The 16,621-nt window shown below is 43.8% G+C and overlaps 1 protein-coding gene across 1 annotated transcript in view; it reads right to left on the reverse strand.

Moving 5' to 3' along the window:
* CSMD2 (CUB and Sushi multiple domains 2) overlaps positions 1 to 16,621 on the reverse strand; it is a 653,956-nt gene that overhangs the window by 538,013 nt on the left and 99,322 nt on the right. Inside the window, exon 3 of the mRNA XM_036829393.1 lies at positions 7,226 to 7,338. Within this exon, the coding sequence (XP_036685288.1) occupies positions 7,226 to 7,338 (113 nt within the window). The remainder of the gene's footprint in view (positions 1 to 7,225; positions 7,339 to 16,621) is intronic.

A 16,621-nucleotide genomic window follows, 5' to 3' on the forward strand; every position in this document is an offset into this window, starting at 1 on the left:
TGTGTGTGTGTCTGTCTGGAGACAGTCACAGCTTTCAAGTCCATGACCCCCAAAGTCTAAGGTCTGCTGGACGTGTCACTAGCACCATTAGCCCTAAAGCCAACATCTCTGATACAAAGAGAAGAGGACATGAAAAGACTAAATTCCCAGCATGGGCCTCATCAGCTCCAGCCCACCAGGGGACAGGGTCCACGACCTCATCCCCATGTGGTGGGCAGTCTCCCCGGCAGCGCTGGAGCTCACGAATATGGAGACTCCTCTGCTCCTTCCCCACAGATGTTATGGTCTGTTTGTAAGCCCAGACATACCGCGAACAACTGGGTTGAGAATTTTAAGCAAACTCAGGAGCCAGAGGGCTGGGGTGGGGCTGGGATTGTGACCTATGGAGTAGACATATCTATTCTTCCATCTCCTGAAATAATCCCAGTCTGGTGAGGTTAGGAGGAGGGTGACTTCTTTCATTAGCTGACATTTATCAGGCACTGACAATCTGCCAGTCTCTGTGCTGAGCACATCATGTGACTTGTGTGTTCTCTCCTTAACCTTCACAACTCTATGAAGTATTATTCTTACCCTGATTTTACAGATGCAAAGGCCAGAGCTCAGAGAAGTGAAGTAACTTGCCCAAGGTCACACAGCAAGTGAGTGGCAAAGATGGGATTTGATTCCAGATCCGTTGGAACCCAGAACCTGAGGCCTTAATCATTGTACTGTGCAGCCTTCTCCCCTTGTGGTGATGGGGGAGTTGGCAAAAATAAGCGTTCCTCATGCTTCTAAATTCCATGTGGGATCAAATGTAAAATAGATAGCTAGTGGGAAGCAGCCGCAGAGCACAGGGAGATCAGCTCGGTGCTGTGTGACCACCTAGAGGGGTTGGATAGGGAGGGTGGGAGGGAGGGAGATGCAAGAGGGAGGAGATATGGAAACATATGTATATGTATAACTGATTCACTTTGTTATAAAGCAGAAACTAACACACCACTGTAAAGCAATTATACTCCAATAAAGATGTTAAAAAAATAAATAAAGTCCAATTAAAGAAAAAAAAAAAAAGAGGGAAGAGATATGGGAACGTATGTATATGTATAACTGATTCACTTAGTTATAAAGCAGAAACTAACACACCATTGTAAAGCAATTATACTCCAATAAAGATGTTTAAAAAAAAGATTAATAACCCTTAAAAAAATAATAAATAAAATAAATTCCATGTGGGGATAATAAGTGATTTTGATTTTTAAGGAAGCCTTTTATATTTTTGAGAGAACTCAAGATGACAGTTAGATTTAACTAAACAGAAATACCTGTTCTTAGATGTAGATGATTAAATAGATCTAATAGACTGAGACCCAGCAGTCAGAGACGGGCTCTCTTACACGAAAGTGTCAGAGTGACTGCTCAGGATTGCTGCTGCTAAAATGCAAAAGGTGCAACCAGGATTAGGCATTAAAACCTGCAGAGACTCTTCTCTAATTGACATTTCTGATCTGCTTACAACTCTTGTTTACCTGCTGATCAGCCTGTCAGAGACAGAAACAACCCCATACAACCTCTGAGAGTTGTGTGTGGAGAAGATGTGAAGCCCAAGGGCTTGGGTGGGAGAAACAACATCTAAACGCAGCAAGACTAGAAACATCAGGGAGGGACACGGTGCGGGGGCCGGGGAAGTAACAGGCTTCCACACATTGAAAGACAGACAGAAGGACACAGTGAACGTTGGAGAATCAGAGACAGGGTCACCGAAACCAAGACAAACATAGCTGAATTCCAGAGGGATTTAAAAGTGAAATGGAAAAATAAAATGCTAAAAGAATGAGAGGAATATCTAAATGACCAGCTGATCTTGGCATGGAAAAGGGCTTTCTAAGCATAACATCAAAGGTAGATTATCAAAGAAAAATTAATATTAAAAAATTTGTGACATAAAAATTAAAATTGCTGCACATCAAAAGGAAACTCGTAATATTCATAGCCTTAATATGCAAAATCACTTACAGAAGGGATAAGAAAAAAATACTAACACCCCAAAAGAAAAGTAGGCAGAGACAGGGACAGGTAACTTACAAAATGATCTACTAAAGGCCAGAAAGTGGTGACAGGTCCTCAACCTTCCCGATCATCAAAGAGATGCAAATTATAACCACAAATGAGATTTCATCTCACCCATTTTAATCAATGAAACTGACTTAAGACTCCCCAGTGCGCAATGTACGTAAAGGGGGGGAATGGGCCCTCTTACACCCTGCTGGTAGAGGTGTGCCCCAGTAGAATCTTCCTAAAGACACCGTGGAATTATGTAATAAAATGAAAAATCAACACACTCTTCGACCCAGCAATTGCACTTCCAAGAATTTATTCTAAGATAATTAGATGAGGGTTAAAGTTGTATGTACAGGGATGTCCTTCACTCAAATGTCCCCATGACTGGTTAACTACTTGTGGTATAGGCAAACCACAATGGCTCCCTCACTGATATTCATTAGGAAGAACAGAGCAGGGCCGCTTTTATTAACACAGAAAAACGTCAGCCTCGTCAACCAGACTACAGAACTACACACACAGTGTAACCCCAAGTGCACATGGGTCTGCGTCTCTGCATGGGTGTGGGCGTTCAGAGAGCTGTCAAATGGACACTCACTGGAAGGGCAGAGGTGAGCCTAGATCCTCTGTAGTGCGTGGGCAGCCCGAGCTGGGCAGAGCAGGACAGGGGGGGATCTGGGCGTCAGGAAGAGGAGGAGGACGAGATGAGTGGGGTCAGAGCTCCTGGGGATTCGCTGCTGGGAATGAGGATGCCAGATGTAGCAAATAAAAATACAGGACACTCCATTAAATTCGAATTTCAGACAAACAACAGGTAATTTTTTTTAGTAAAAGTATGTCCCATGAAATATTTGGGGTATACTTACACTAAAGTTTTTTTCAAATTTTAAAAAATTGGAAGAATTTAAAAATCAAATTAACTGGGCATCCTAGATTTTATCTGGCAACCCTAGCTGAGAGGCTCTGGACATATCTCTTATTGATTCCCTGAGATGACCCAAGTCATCCGGGAGGAGCGCTGAAGCCAAGGCAGGCTTCCTGTGTCCACACTGCCTCTGACTTAGTTCCAATCTACCTGCCCATGAGAGGGAGTCACCAGTCTCTGCCTTCCTCCAGGAGTTTTGCAGGGTGTGCAGTGCAGGAGAAGAGTACAGTCTTTAGAGCCAGAAAAGTCACGTTAAAACTCCTGGCCATCAAGTAGCCTTAAAGCTGAACACAGAACTCCTGAGTTCCAGCTCCAGCGTCTGTAAGATGGAGATAGCGACGTCTGTCCACCGGGCTGTCTCGGGGATTCAATGAGATAATGTACGTAAAGTGCCTGGCATACAGTCAGTGCTTAATACAAGTTGATCCCCTTCTCTTCTGTCCACGGCCACAGCCCACACTCTTGCCCCCAGGGATTACAAGTCAAGCATCTCCTGTCATCTCGGGCTTTGACGATTGGCCTTTTTGATCTTTTCCTTGAAGCGGCAGCAGCTCTGAGCTGACACCCTTCATCTGACTTCACCTTTCTCCAAAATCCCGAGCAGCAGTTCAGTTCCTTATCTGCACTTTTCACTCTCCCAAGGAGGGTGGAGGAGGATGAGACTCCCTTTGAGAGCAGACTTTCAGGGACGTCAGCCAAGGGGAGCTACCAAGAGCGGGGCCCTGATGGCATTTAGAAACAGGTCCTGTGACACCCAGAAGACTGGATGTGAGTGGGCTGTCCTGACCGGGGTCAGCCCGGGCTGCTGCGGGGCTGGGGGGAGGGGAGTTCTCCAGAGCCTGCCTGTCTGTCTGCTTTCTTTCCAGCCCTAGTGACTAAGGTGGGCTCTGCAATGGAGGGAGGGGCTGACTTCTTTCCCTGAGAGCTAAATCTTTATCGTCTTTTTTGACCACTGGATCGCCCCTTCCCCCCAACAGGGCCCAGAGAGTTTGAAAAAATCTGCCCAAGGTCACCCAGCTACTCAGTTATAGGCCCAAGAAGCTAGTATTTATCAGTACATCCCTAAATGTGGGATCATCCTGTGTCTTGTTGAGAAGTCCAGTGAGAGAGAGGGCCCAGGACGGCTGTGGATGTAGTCTATCACATGGTTCATCCGCAGCAGTGGCTGCACCTGCTGATTCCTCCCACCTCCCCTCCTGGCCCCTCCACTGGGGGTGTCCCAAAAGTCAGTGCGACTCACACTTTTCCAGATGCACAAATTGCCCCGTGGTCCAGTCCTGAGCCAGATCGGCAGGGTTTGGTGATAGCCCCAGCCTTGGCTTCCCCGCACCTGCCTCTCCTGTGAGCCGTTCTGCCAGGCAGCACAAAGAGCCACGAAGACCACGGCGCTGGCGGAAACCCTGCCCAGGTGACTACAGAGAGAGTCACTCAGCTATAGCAACCTGTTTGCATCATGCAGGGCTTGCCTGGGCCTCGCCTGGAGGCTTTCCCTTCTTAGTGCCGATGACTTAGAGACCTGACACCATTAAGTGGCTGATGGAGGGCGGGCCCTTCCTTCTGTCCCGTTGGTCCTTCTCCTGTCGGGGCTGCCACCCCCGGGCCAGGCAGCGGGGGAGGAGGGACCCACTGGCCTCCACTTTATCTTAATGATTCATGACCTCATGTGAATCGCAGACCCTTCGTGAATCTGATGGAAGCCCGAGCTCAGCCCTGTCTAGGAGGATTTTCTGCAGTGACTAAATATTCTCTGTCTGTGCTGCCCAATATGATAGCCACAAGCCACAGGTGGCTACCGAACACTTGATAGAGGCTGGTGCAAGTGAGAAATGAAATTTTAAATTTGATTGAGTTTTTATTAATGTAAATATAAATAGTGGCATGTGGTTAAAGGCTACTGTTATTGGATAGCACAGCTCTAGACCAGGGGTCATCAAACTTTTTCTGTAAAAGGCCAGATAGTAAATATTTTCGATTTTGCAGGCCATGTGGTCTCTGTGGCAATAACTCCACTCTGAATTTGTAGTGCATGTAAACAGTCATAGACAATGTCAGCAAATGGGCTTGGCTGTGTTCTAATAAAACTTTATTTATAAAAACAAGCCAGGAACTGGATTTGGCCAGGTGGGCCATAGTTTATTGATCCCTGATCTAGACCCTTTCAAGAAAAAAATACATATACCCTTATACATTCAGAATGTGGTTTCTAATTACAAGGGGTTTGCAGACCTTTGATGCCCTACTGTAGACCTCCCCATGAATTCCAGGCTAGAACCTCTGATTTTACAAGGCTCTATGAATGTACCTTCAGCTCTGCTCTGCCTGATGGAGAAGCACTTGGCATTGTTTCCCAGAGCAGGCAACGTGGTCAGGGATCAACAGGACACTTTTTTCCTAAAACCTCATGAAAGTCCAGGCCTCAGACAAATATCCACAAAGTCTGCTAAATGAGGACACCATTAGGGCCCAGCTGGGTCCCGCTGTGTGTCAGCCCCTCCTGGGATCTCTGCAGCCACCAACTCTAGTGTCAATGACTCATTCCCCCCACCATCCCCAAACACAGCCAGTCCCCCCAAGGCCCACATATTGTGGAAGAAGCTTCTGAAGAGGCCTCTCTTACTTAATCAAGAGGTTGTAGCTCAGACTCAAAGAGACTTAGTTTGGGTTCAGAGCCAAAGGTCCAGGTTGAGGACAGAACCAGGATGACCAAGATCACAGGCTTGCTTTTGGGAGGAACTGATTGTTTTTTCCAAAGAAATTGGGTTATCCCAGGAGACTTCACTTTAAAGACAAACAGGTCTTTTCAGAAGCCCTCAGTTAAAGCAATCTGGAGTTATGTCAGAAGCCCCCAGTTAAAGGCATGTGAAACTTTCTCTGGAGCCTTCTTACTACCTTTAGTTAAAAATAACAGACCTTCTCAGGAACTCTCAATCGCATAGGTTAAAGCACCAAACACCCCTTACCAACAGGTGTGAATTTTGCCGAGGGAGTTAGGATTTGCCCTCTTTCTGTGGTATACTCCTAGCCAAGACAAAGGTGGTATCTATTTGTATATTGCTATAGCTCCATTCAAGAAAGCATCACTGGGCTTCCCTGGTGGCGCAGTGGTTGAGAATCTGCCTGCCAATGCAGGGGACACGGGTTCGAGCCCTGGTCTGGGAAGATCCCACATGCCGCAGAGCAACTAGGCCCGTGAGCCACAGTTACTGAGCCTGCGCGTCTGGAGCCTGTGCTCTGCAACAAGAGAGGCCACGATAGTGAGAGGCCCGCGCACCGCGATGAAGAGTGGCCCCCACTTGCCGCAATTAGAGAAAGCCCTCTCACAGAAACGAAGACCCAACACAGCCATAAATAAATAAATAAATAAATAAATAAAATTAAAAAAAAAAAAAAAAAGAAAGCATCACTTATTCTTTAAGTTCTTAGAGGCAAGAGGAAGAAAGCTTTCAAATAACTGGCATGCTTTACTAGGGTGTTATGTCATTATTGTTATTAATTATCATTAACAGTCTTAAAATATGCCTATGAATGATCTCAACACAAAATAGCAGTGTGGGTCTTAGCCAAGAGCAGCATAATTACCTATTAATGAGATGTAAATTTCCCAGGGAAATGACAGTGATCTAGACGTACCACCTTCTGAACTAACATAATAAAGTTAATAATAATAATAGTGTATAATCTGAAGATATTAGTGTTAATTTGAATGCTAACACCATATTTAAACAGGCTGAGAGAAGCGGAAATTATTTGCATAACTCAAACCAAGAAACCCTAATCTGTGCTATCAAGGAAAAATTGATTGTTCTTCTCTGAATGATATAAAGCTGACTCTTTGCAGTCACTATAGTGAGCAAAAAATTTTTTCAGCTACTTATTTTATGTCTTTTACTTAGGGTTTATATCTGTCTTATTTCCAAAACCAAGCCAAGGTACCTTATAATACAGTGAAGCCCAAGAGAAAACAGAATTTAAAAAATAAAAACACAACAAAACCCAGTTAAGGGGAGAGAAGGAGATGTTACCAGGCCCTCAAGATAAACGACAGCAGCTCAGCTCTGATTTCAAGTCTCAGTTTCCTGGAAACAACACAGCAGGGGCAAGTTAAGTAACTGAGTTACTGGTTAGTAACCAGCCTTGTTAGGACAGGCACAAGCTCTGAATCTGAAGAAGCCCTTCCCGGCAACTAAGAGCAGCGCAGCCCTGCCTGCAGCTATTACAACCTCACACATAAGGCTCCTGAGGCCGGGCCGAGGCACCTACCTTCGTAGCTGGCATGGAAGCCCTGTGCGCTGACTGCGTAGTCACTGATGAGGCGCAGAGACAGGGTGGTGGCCGCGCTGACGACGGTGGCCGGCAGCTGAAAGCCTGTGAGCCTGAAAGACAAAGAGGTGAGATGGAGGGAGGATGAGCCCCTTGGGAATTGAACATGCCTTAAGCATTTATTGAGCACCTGCTGGATGCACGGTGCTGATCTAGGCACAGGGAAGGATATGAAAGAAGTCAAACGCCAGGCATATGCAAGGTGTTCAAAGTTAAAGTAATTTCCAGCAAAGGTGATGGAGACCAATCACAGAAATATGGGGGGCTACTCCCCCGAAGCCATGGGCTACCCCCGACCTGGAGGCTTGCTCATTTATGGCTCTTCTCTTTCTCTTCCTCCAGTTTCTTCTCCTGATATATCCAAGCAGGACCCTACGGGGCCTTCCCCGGACAGACTCCCCCCACCCCATGTCCTCCACCTGTCTCTTGTCCGTAGAAAAACCGTAGCCTCCTAGGCCTTCTCTGAGTTCCAAAGAGTAAATTTAATCAGAGAAGTGAGAAAATGAAGAAAGAAAGGAAAACAGTCAAGCTAGACAAAATAATAATAGCTTAGCCATTAAACAAAGTCAAGGACCTTTAGTTCCTCCTCAGGGGCTACAGATAATATTCTGAGCCATGTCCTTTGAGCTGTTTTGCAGATGCTGAAAATCCCATCAGGTGGAAGAAGTTAACTGGATGCTGCCCACAGCACGTAGGTCCCCAGACCGGTTGGAACCAGAAGGTTGATGATGTTGACTCCTGATTACCTCACCACTAAACAATCAGAAGAATGTCCACAAGCTGATCACTTACCCCACAACCCCCCTCCCTCACCCTGTCTTTACAAACCTTTCCCTGAAAGCCTTCAGGGAGTTTGGCATTCTAAGCACTAGCTACCTGGACTCCTTGCTTGTCACCCTGCAATAAACCACAACCTGGTGTCAGTAGATTGCCTTTACTGCATGTGGACAAGCAGACCCACATTTGGTTCAGTAACACTGACTCTTCCCTTTCTGGCTAAGGTCCTTTGAGGCTCTGGGTAGACTTTGCCACAAATTTACAATGAATAATCACCAATAGACATATTCATTCACATACAGAGGAAAATATATCCAACTCTAAGTAGCAGAATGTGGATGCTTCTTATCATAGACTTTATTCTTTAAAAGGAACAGGTCTACTGCTTTTATAGAAATGATAAGTGGTTATTCTTTTTAAAAGATGAAACCAAAAAATAAAAACCCAATACAGTCTAGAAATAATCGTTCTTGACAGTTGACATACAAAGAGATGGAAGGATGAGTAGTTCAGATCATATTCAGTGAAATAATGTCATACAAATGGGATCATATTGTATTGCTTTTAAAATTAAAATGCTTACATTTTTTCCCTGCGAGTTAAGTAAAGAAAAAGAAACAGGGGTGAAACAAAAGGAATTGTTGAACCTGAAATAATATGTTTTTAGCACAAGAGAGTCATTTTTAAAAGATTCTTCTAATGTTAAAAGGATAAAATAATGAAGCTTTCACTGAACACTTGGGACATATTTTAGGAAAGGAGTTGTCCTCTGCTGGGTGTCCACACATGGCGCCCCCACAGGTGACGTGATTGTGCACAAAGGTGGTGGTGGGGTGGCCAGGCTCCTGTCCACCTTTGTCCTTTGTCCCCTATCTGAGGCTTATCTACCATCACCCACCCCCGGCAGGGCTCAGGGAGGAATTCAAAGTGTACCTTTGCCTCTATTTTTAAGTACTTTAGGATATCTGTGGTGTTCCTGGATCCATCTCTGTACCTCCCATTGCTATATAATATCTGGATGCCCAGATATCCCCTGGAGGGCATGAGTACTGGGTTCAAACAAATTAAATCAGATATTTGCTAATGCCCGCCATGAAAAGCCCTGTGCTAGGTGAAGCCCTTGCCCTTCCCACCATCCTAATCTTATAGGATTTATGTTAACTCAGAATAAATTGAAGGAAAAGAGAAGGAAAAGTAATCAAACTGTAAAAGGGGGGAACAAATAAGTTTCAAGGTCATCTTCTCTTCAGGTATCAAAACACCCAGCAAAGGATCCCTACATCACTCCATCTTCTCTTCCCATCCCTGTCCCTGTCTTTCTGTCTCTATGTCCCTCACTTTCTCACACGAGCAAAAAATTTATATGTCAAATATTGAAACCATACATATTAGAAGGAAACAAACTATTTTTAATCCTCTTATGCTGGTGAAGGTCTTTCTAAGTGTGACATGTTTAAAGAACCCCTTTGGCTTCTACCTGCCCATCGTTGTATGGGGTTGTGACAGATACCCCACCTGCTCGCTAGCCACAGAACTGGGCAAATGACCAATCATGGCACATCCCTCATCTTTATGGACTGGTTCAAGGCAGGGAAAAGGGGGAGGAGGACATATAACCCAAGCAGAGTCATTCTGAGTCCTTCCATGGGATATGATATACAGACTTCGAGAGTCTTTTATTTGGGGATTCTAAATCATTAGAATGTAAGCTCAGAACTGCCAGCAGTTTTTTTTATCATTACACAGATTATCTGCTTTAGAGAAAATGATATCTCATATAGATATAGACAAAGCTGAACAGTGAGAAGAGAGACAGAGCCCTGATGATATATTGTGGAGATCCTAATCCAGCCATGCAGAAAGAGCTACCTCGGTAACATCCAGTTACATGAGCCAACATTCTTCACTTCCTTCCTTCCTTCTTCCTTTTCTTTTTCTTTTTCCTTTTCTTTCTTTTTTTTTTTTTTTTTTTGCTTAAACTAGTTTGATTTCGGTTCTATCTCTTGAAATTTATTGAGTACTGACAGATGCAGCATGAAACCCCACATGCCTTAAAGGAAAATATTGACTGATTTAATTACATGAAAATTAAAAGCATGTATGTGGAGCAAAAAAAAAAAAAAACTGTAAAAAAGATAAAGAGAAAAGTGAAAACTTGGAAGATTATGTATAATATATATGACAGGAAGAGGGTTAGTATTCATAATCTATAAAGAACACTTACAAATCAATATGAAAAAGGTAAACAGGGAAGGAGGAAAAGAGCAAAGGATACACACGAACAGAAACAGAAAGATGCTCCACCTAATTAATATCAAAAATATGAAAACTCAACCCATGAGACTCATTTTTCATCTTTCAGATTGGCAAATATCCAGAGTTGGCAAAGGTTAGGGAAAATGAAGCCTGTAGTTATCAAAATGATAATAAGGAAATGCCACAAATTACACACATACATTTGACAAATTACATGAAATTGGACCAGTTCCTTGAAAAACACAAACTACCATAAATTTCCCAATATGAAATAAATCATTTGAATAGCCCTATGGCTATTAAGGAAATTGAATTCGTAATTTAAAAACTCCCCCAAAAGAAATACCCAGGCCCAGAAGGTTTCAATAGAGAATTCTACCAAATATATAAAGAATTTACACCAATTCTTTACAATCTCTTCCAGAAAACGGAGAAAGCAGGAGCACTTCCAAACTCACTTTATGAGGTATTACCCTGATACCAAAACCAAAGACAGTACAAAGAAAGAAGACTAAAGACCAATATCCCACAGAATATAAACACAAAATGCCTTAACAAAATATTAGCAAAGAGAATTCAGCAATACACAAAAATAATTATACACCATAACCAAGTGGGGTCTAATTCAAAGGATGCAAGGCTGGTTCAATATTTGAAAATCCATCAATGTAATTCACTATATTGACAGGCCAAAAGTAGAAAAATCACATGACCGTATCAATTGATGCAGAAAAAGCACTTGACAAAATTCAACACTCATCCCTGATTTAAACAAAAAACTTTCACAGACTCACAGACTTAGAGGGTGGGCTTGTGGTTGCCAAGGGGGAAAGGTGAGGGGGAGGGATGAATTGGGAGGTTGGGATTGGCATATGCACACTACTATATGTAAAATAGGTCATTAACAAGGACCTACTGTATAGCACAGGGAACTGTACTCAACACTCTGTAATAACCTATATGGGAAAAGAATCTGAAAAAGAATAAATGTATGAATATGTATAACTAAATCCCTTTCTGTACACCTGAAACTAACACAACATTGTGAATCAACCATACTCCAATATAAAGTAAAAAATAAAAATAAAACTTTCATAAAACTAAGAATAGAAGGAAACTTCCTGACTTGATAAAGAGCATCTACAAAAGTCCTATAGCTAACCTCACACTTAATGGTGCAAGACTGAATGCTTTTCTCCTAAGACTGAGAACAAGGCAAGGATCTAACAATCCAATTGAAAAATCGGCAAAAGACATGAAAAGACATTTCACTAAGGGGATATGTGGATGGCAAATAAGCACAAGAAAAATGTTAAACATCCTTAGCCATTAGGGCAAGGGAAATTAAGACCATTATGAGATATTACTACACACCATTAGAACAGATAAAAATAAAAATAGTGACAACACCAAAGACTGACAATGATGCAGAGCAACTGGATCTTTCATGCGTTGCTGGTAGAATGTAAAATGGTACAGACATTCTGGAAAATCGACAATTTCTTTTTAAAAAATACTACACATACACTAGTCATACAACTCAGCAATCATACTCCTGGGCATTTGTCCCAGAGAAGTGAAAACTGGTGTCCACACAAAAATCTGCACATGATTGTTCAGAGCAGCTTTGCTTGTTTGTTTGTTTGTGGAATAGCCCCAAATTGAAAACAACAAAAATGTCCTAAAATAGGTGAATAATAAAACCAACTGCAGCACATCCATGCCATGGAATACTACTCACTAATAAAAACGAATGGACTATTGATACATATAACAACGGGGATGGATCTCTAGGTTATTATGCTTAGTGAAAAAAAAAGCTTATCTCAAAAGATAACGTAGCAGATGATTCCATTTATATAACATTCTGGAAATGACAATATTAAAGAGATGGAAAACAGATGAGCAGTTGCCAGGGGTTAGGTTTGGTGAGAGGAAGGGGAGTGGGGTGATTATAAAGGAGTAGCACAAGGGAGAACTTTGTGGTGATGGAACAATTCCGCATCTTGATTGCACTGGTGGTGACATGAATCCACACATGATAAAATGACATAGACGTACGCACACACATTGCACCAACGTCTATTTCCTGGTTTTGATGTTGTACTGTACTTACATTAGATGTACCCATTGGGGGAATCTGGGAGAAGGGTACATGGAACGTCTCTGTACGATCTTTACAACTTCCTGTGGATCTATAATTATTTCAAAATTAAAAGTTTTGAGAAATCGTATATGTGGCTCACATTATACTTTTATTGGACAGCACCTCGGTCCTCCACTAAATCTGACATAAACTCAGTCTACCTAGATTGAGCCTTGAGCTGCTACTTGGTGCTTGGTGGGTCCCTCTGTTCAGCTGCCTCCTGTTCATTTCAACCCCAACAATGTCTCCACCCACCACCAAACACACACACGTGCATCCTTGGCTGGGTCCTTGCTGGAAATGGCTGACCACCAGAACCACAACCCTGGCCCCCAGCCCACCACTCTGTTGTTCACTGGTTTCCCACCAACTTGCCCATGCACCAGACATCCTTCTCCACCCCCAGATAGTCATGTATGATAATGCCAGACTGCGGATCCCAGTGGACCCTGATATCAAAATACCAAATTATCCCCAAAGGGCTCAGACCTCTATCTGGATCTGAACTTCAGGCCCCATCCCCTTTTTGTCTCTACCCCCAAGCGGGCCCAGTTCACAGCAGCTGCAACTTGCCTCTCACCCATGTGCACCAGCATTATGCCTTGGTGCCCTTCCCAGACACTCAACAACATACAGCTTCATGCAGAAATCTCACACCTCACCAAGGCATGACCACTTCTCCCCTGAAGTCATCTCTGGAAATGACATTCTTCCCAACGAGTAAAATTTGTTGATTTTATTCCCTTAGCTAGTTCCACGATATTTTTGAGCTGCCATTAAAGCTTCCTAGACCCTAGTTTCTTGGTACTATATTGACACAAGCTGCAAAGAGCTAATGTACACTGTCAACAAACAATTACAGTTTTATCACTTGCAATATATGGAATTGCAGCTTACTAGGCATTTTCTCTAATCAGATATTTACCACTGCTCTGCTCTTTCCCAGACTTGGGAGATAAATTCTAACATGGAGGGTTCCTCAAAGGTGCTAAAGCTGGCGGGGGTGGGCAAGCTTGAGTCTCCCCATCTGGATACTTGAATCATTCCTCTGCCCTGCGGCCCGCTCTTCCCTCACCCACTCCTTATTGTTGAATTGATTTCAGACGAGTTGATGACCCCGCAAGCCAGGAGGAGATATCACGTTGCATGTCGGAATAAGCGAATAAAACTTTCAGATTTTCACGTCTTTTATCTGACAAGTCTAAATACTATATTGAAAGGAGTGAGGTATTGTTCAATAGTGCAATCCAGACTTATTAGAGAAATGGGGTAAAATGATGGCAGGAAAGGCAAGAGGCTCCTATTGCTGTTGGTTATCTTCTTGTTGACTCTAAAATGTGCGGAGAACAGCTTTTGCAAACAGATGGCATGGCCGTAGATGTAAGCTAATACTCTTCTGTCGCTTTATCAAGGCTTCTTGGATTTTCCACTTCCTCAAGAGCCTTTTTTTGGCTTGTCTCCCTGCCCAGAGGAGCCCAGAGTCTTGGAAACTGGTGATGCTCATGACCCCAAATTTCTCACTGTCCCAGTTCAGAATCCATTAATGGCTTCCGACCGTCCTTACGATTAAAACCAAAATCCCTAAGGAGGCCCACAAAGCCTGCCTGGCTCCAGGCCCCCCAGTCTTCTTTGGTCAAGGGTGGGGACAGCAGTCAGCCCAGAGTGCAGGCAATAAGGGGTGTATTTCCTGTGGAGAACTTGAAAACTATAATAAAGCAGACTTGAAAAGTCTACTTATTATCACCATGAGTCTGCACCCCAAACAGTGTCAGCGATAAAATCCTCTTCCCCGCCTCTCTCCCACCCTCCTCCTTGATACACTGCTGGTTTCAGTTCCTTCAATTGGCCAGGCCCCCACCCTCAGGGCCTTTGCACATGCTGTTTCCTCTTCAGAACATTTTCTCACATCCCCTCCACCTCTTTGATTAACCCCTTCTCATCATTCAAGTCTCCTCACAAATGTCAACATTATTTTCAGAAAGGTACATTCCTGACCTCCCAGACTAATCTGTCTATTTTGCATTCTCGAAGGTCCCCGTGGAGGTCACTGCTACTCTTCACGTATCTCCAGCTTTCCTTCCAGACACTGGTGGAACGGTCCCTCCCCACCTTTGCTGAGCTCATGCCTGGCCATGGCACTGGCTTTGCCAAGGATGAATGGGTAGCAGCGAAGTGTGCAGTTTCAAGGAGGGAGCCTCGAGGAGCCTGGGTTCCTTTCGCCAAGTTCCCCTCTTCCCTTTTCCCTGCTGCAGTGACCCTGGGTCTCTGTCAGCCGGGGTGTCTGAGTGATTCCACTAAGCAGACAACCCCTGCACACCACCTTTGAACATGTAGTATGGCAAGAAAGAAACTTTTAGTGAGTTAAGCCTTGGAGATTTGAGGGTTGTTTGTTACCACAATGTTTCAAAGTGTAGATTTTTATTACTATTCAGGTATGGTGAGGGCAACAGATGAGGAGGCAATTGCCATTGAAAAGATAGTTTGTTACAGTTCCCAAAGGTGGGGGAGGGAGCATGCCATGCCACACAGGGCCACACGGGGAAGCACCAGGGTTGGTCAGGATGTAGAAGGGATAGGAGGAAAATGTGAGCAAGAGCCTTAATTGGGGTTGCAGTAGGGGAAGGAATGGGTGAGGCAGGGTAAGCAGGCGACTGCCCTTAGTTGTCTGACATCTGACCCTGGGGTGCTTAGGGCAGGGCGACGGTGGCTTAACAGGTAAGAACTCCGTAAAGGAGGTAGGTGGGCTCTGAGATGGTTGGTTTGCATATAAAAGGCTCACTCCCAGAAGAGTAGTTTGCTGTGTCTTAGAATTGCTAACCCTGAGAGGGGCTGCCTCTCCTGGGTCAGCAAAGTCCCAAGATGTGAAAGCATCAGAAAACATTTGTATTATTTGTGTGATTAATACACACAGCCATACATGGCCCATCCTGACAATTACCCTTTTTTTTTTCATTGCTAGCATTTATCACGTTTCCTAATAAGATGTTTTTTGGGGTAAATATTTTTATTTTTGTGATTATTTTGTTCAGGTCTCCACGAAAGCAGTGGATACGTTTGCTTTCCCCATCCTTGTCCAATTCATTGCATACAGTAAGTTCCCTACATATGAACAAGTTCTGTTCGGGGAGTGCTTTCGTAAGTCCAGTTTGTACATAAGTCCAACAAAGTTAGCCTAGGTACCCAACTAACACAATCGGCTATATAGTATTGTACTGTAATACGTTTATAATACTTTTCACACAAATAATACATGAAAAACAAACAAACACAAAAAATAAAGCAAACATTTTTAATCTTACAGTACAGAACCTTGAAAAGTACAGTAGTACAGTATAACAGCCGGCATACAGGGGCATCAAGTGAACAGGCAAGAAGAGTTACCGACTGGAGGAGGGAGAGGAGGTGGGAGATGGTAGAGCTGAAGGATCGTCAGCAATAGGAGACGGAGGGCAAGCTGCAATCTCACTCATGCCTGACGTTGAAGGCACAGGTTCTGGATTCAATTCTATCTACCCTCTTGAAAAAACGATCCAGTGATGTCTGGGTAGTAGCTCTTTTTTTCTCGTCATAGATGACACGGTAGCACTGGATTGCATTCTGAACGGCTGCTGCAACCTTCGTGTACTGTTCTACGTTCAGGTGCTGTGCCTCAAAAACTAACAGTGCCTCCTCAAATAAAGAAAATCCCCTTGCCATTTCCTGCATCATGAATCCCTTCGGTTCTTCAGTTAGTTCTTCCTCTTGTCTGTCTTCGTCCTTTCTCTGGGCCTCCAATTCCTGGCGCTTCTTAGCAGTACCAGCTACATCACCACTGCTTTTATGCTTGCTTCCAGACATCCTGGGCTTGAAATAAAGACACCGTACTACTGTACTCTATACGGTACTGTACGGTAAGGTACACAAAAGCGCAACCACCTGTAGAGGATGCACGCACGTGACAGTGTATATACCAGACACGTGAACTAACTTATGTTACTGGACATGCGAAGGCACATTCGCATCTCTGAAAGCTCACAACTTGAATGTTCGTATGTAGGGGACTTGTATTTATTTTTGAATGAATGAATGGAGGGTTATCTGTCATTTCCAGGGGTGGCCACACAGTGTCACAGTTCACCGCGATGCTGCCAGGACAGACAACAGGGGGGGACAGCCGG

This window comes from Balaenoptera musculus, chromosome 1 (genome assembly GCF_009873245.2).
Source record: "Balaenoptera musculus isolate JJ_BM4_2016_0621 chromosome 1, mBalMus1.pri.v3, whole genome shotgun sequence".
NCBI lineage: Eukaryota > Metazoa > Chordata > Mammalia > Artiodactyla > Balaenopteridae > Balaenoptera > Balaenoptera musculus.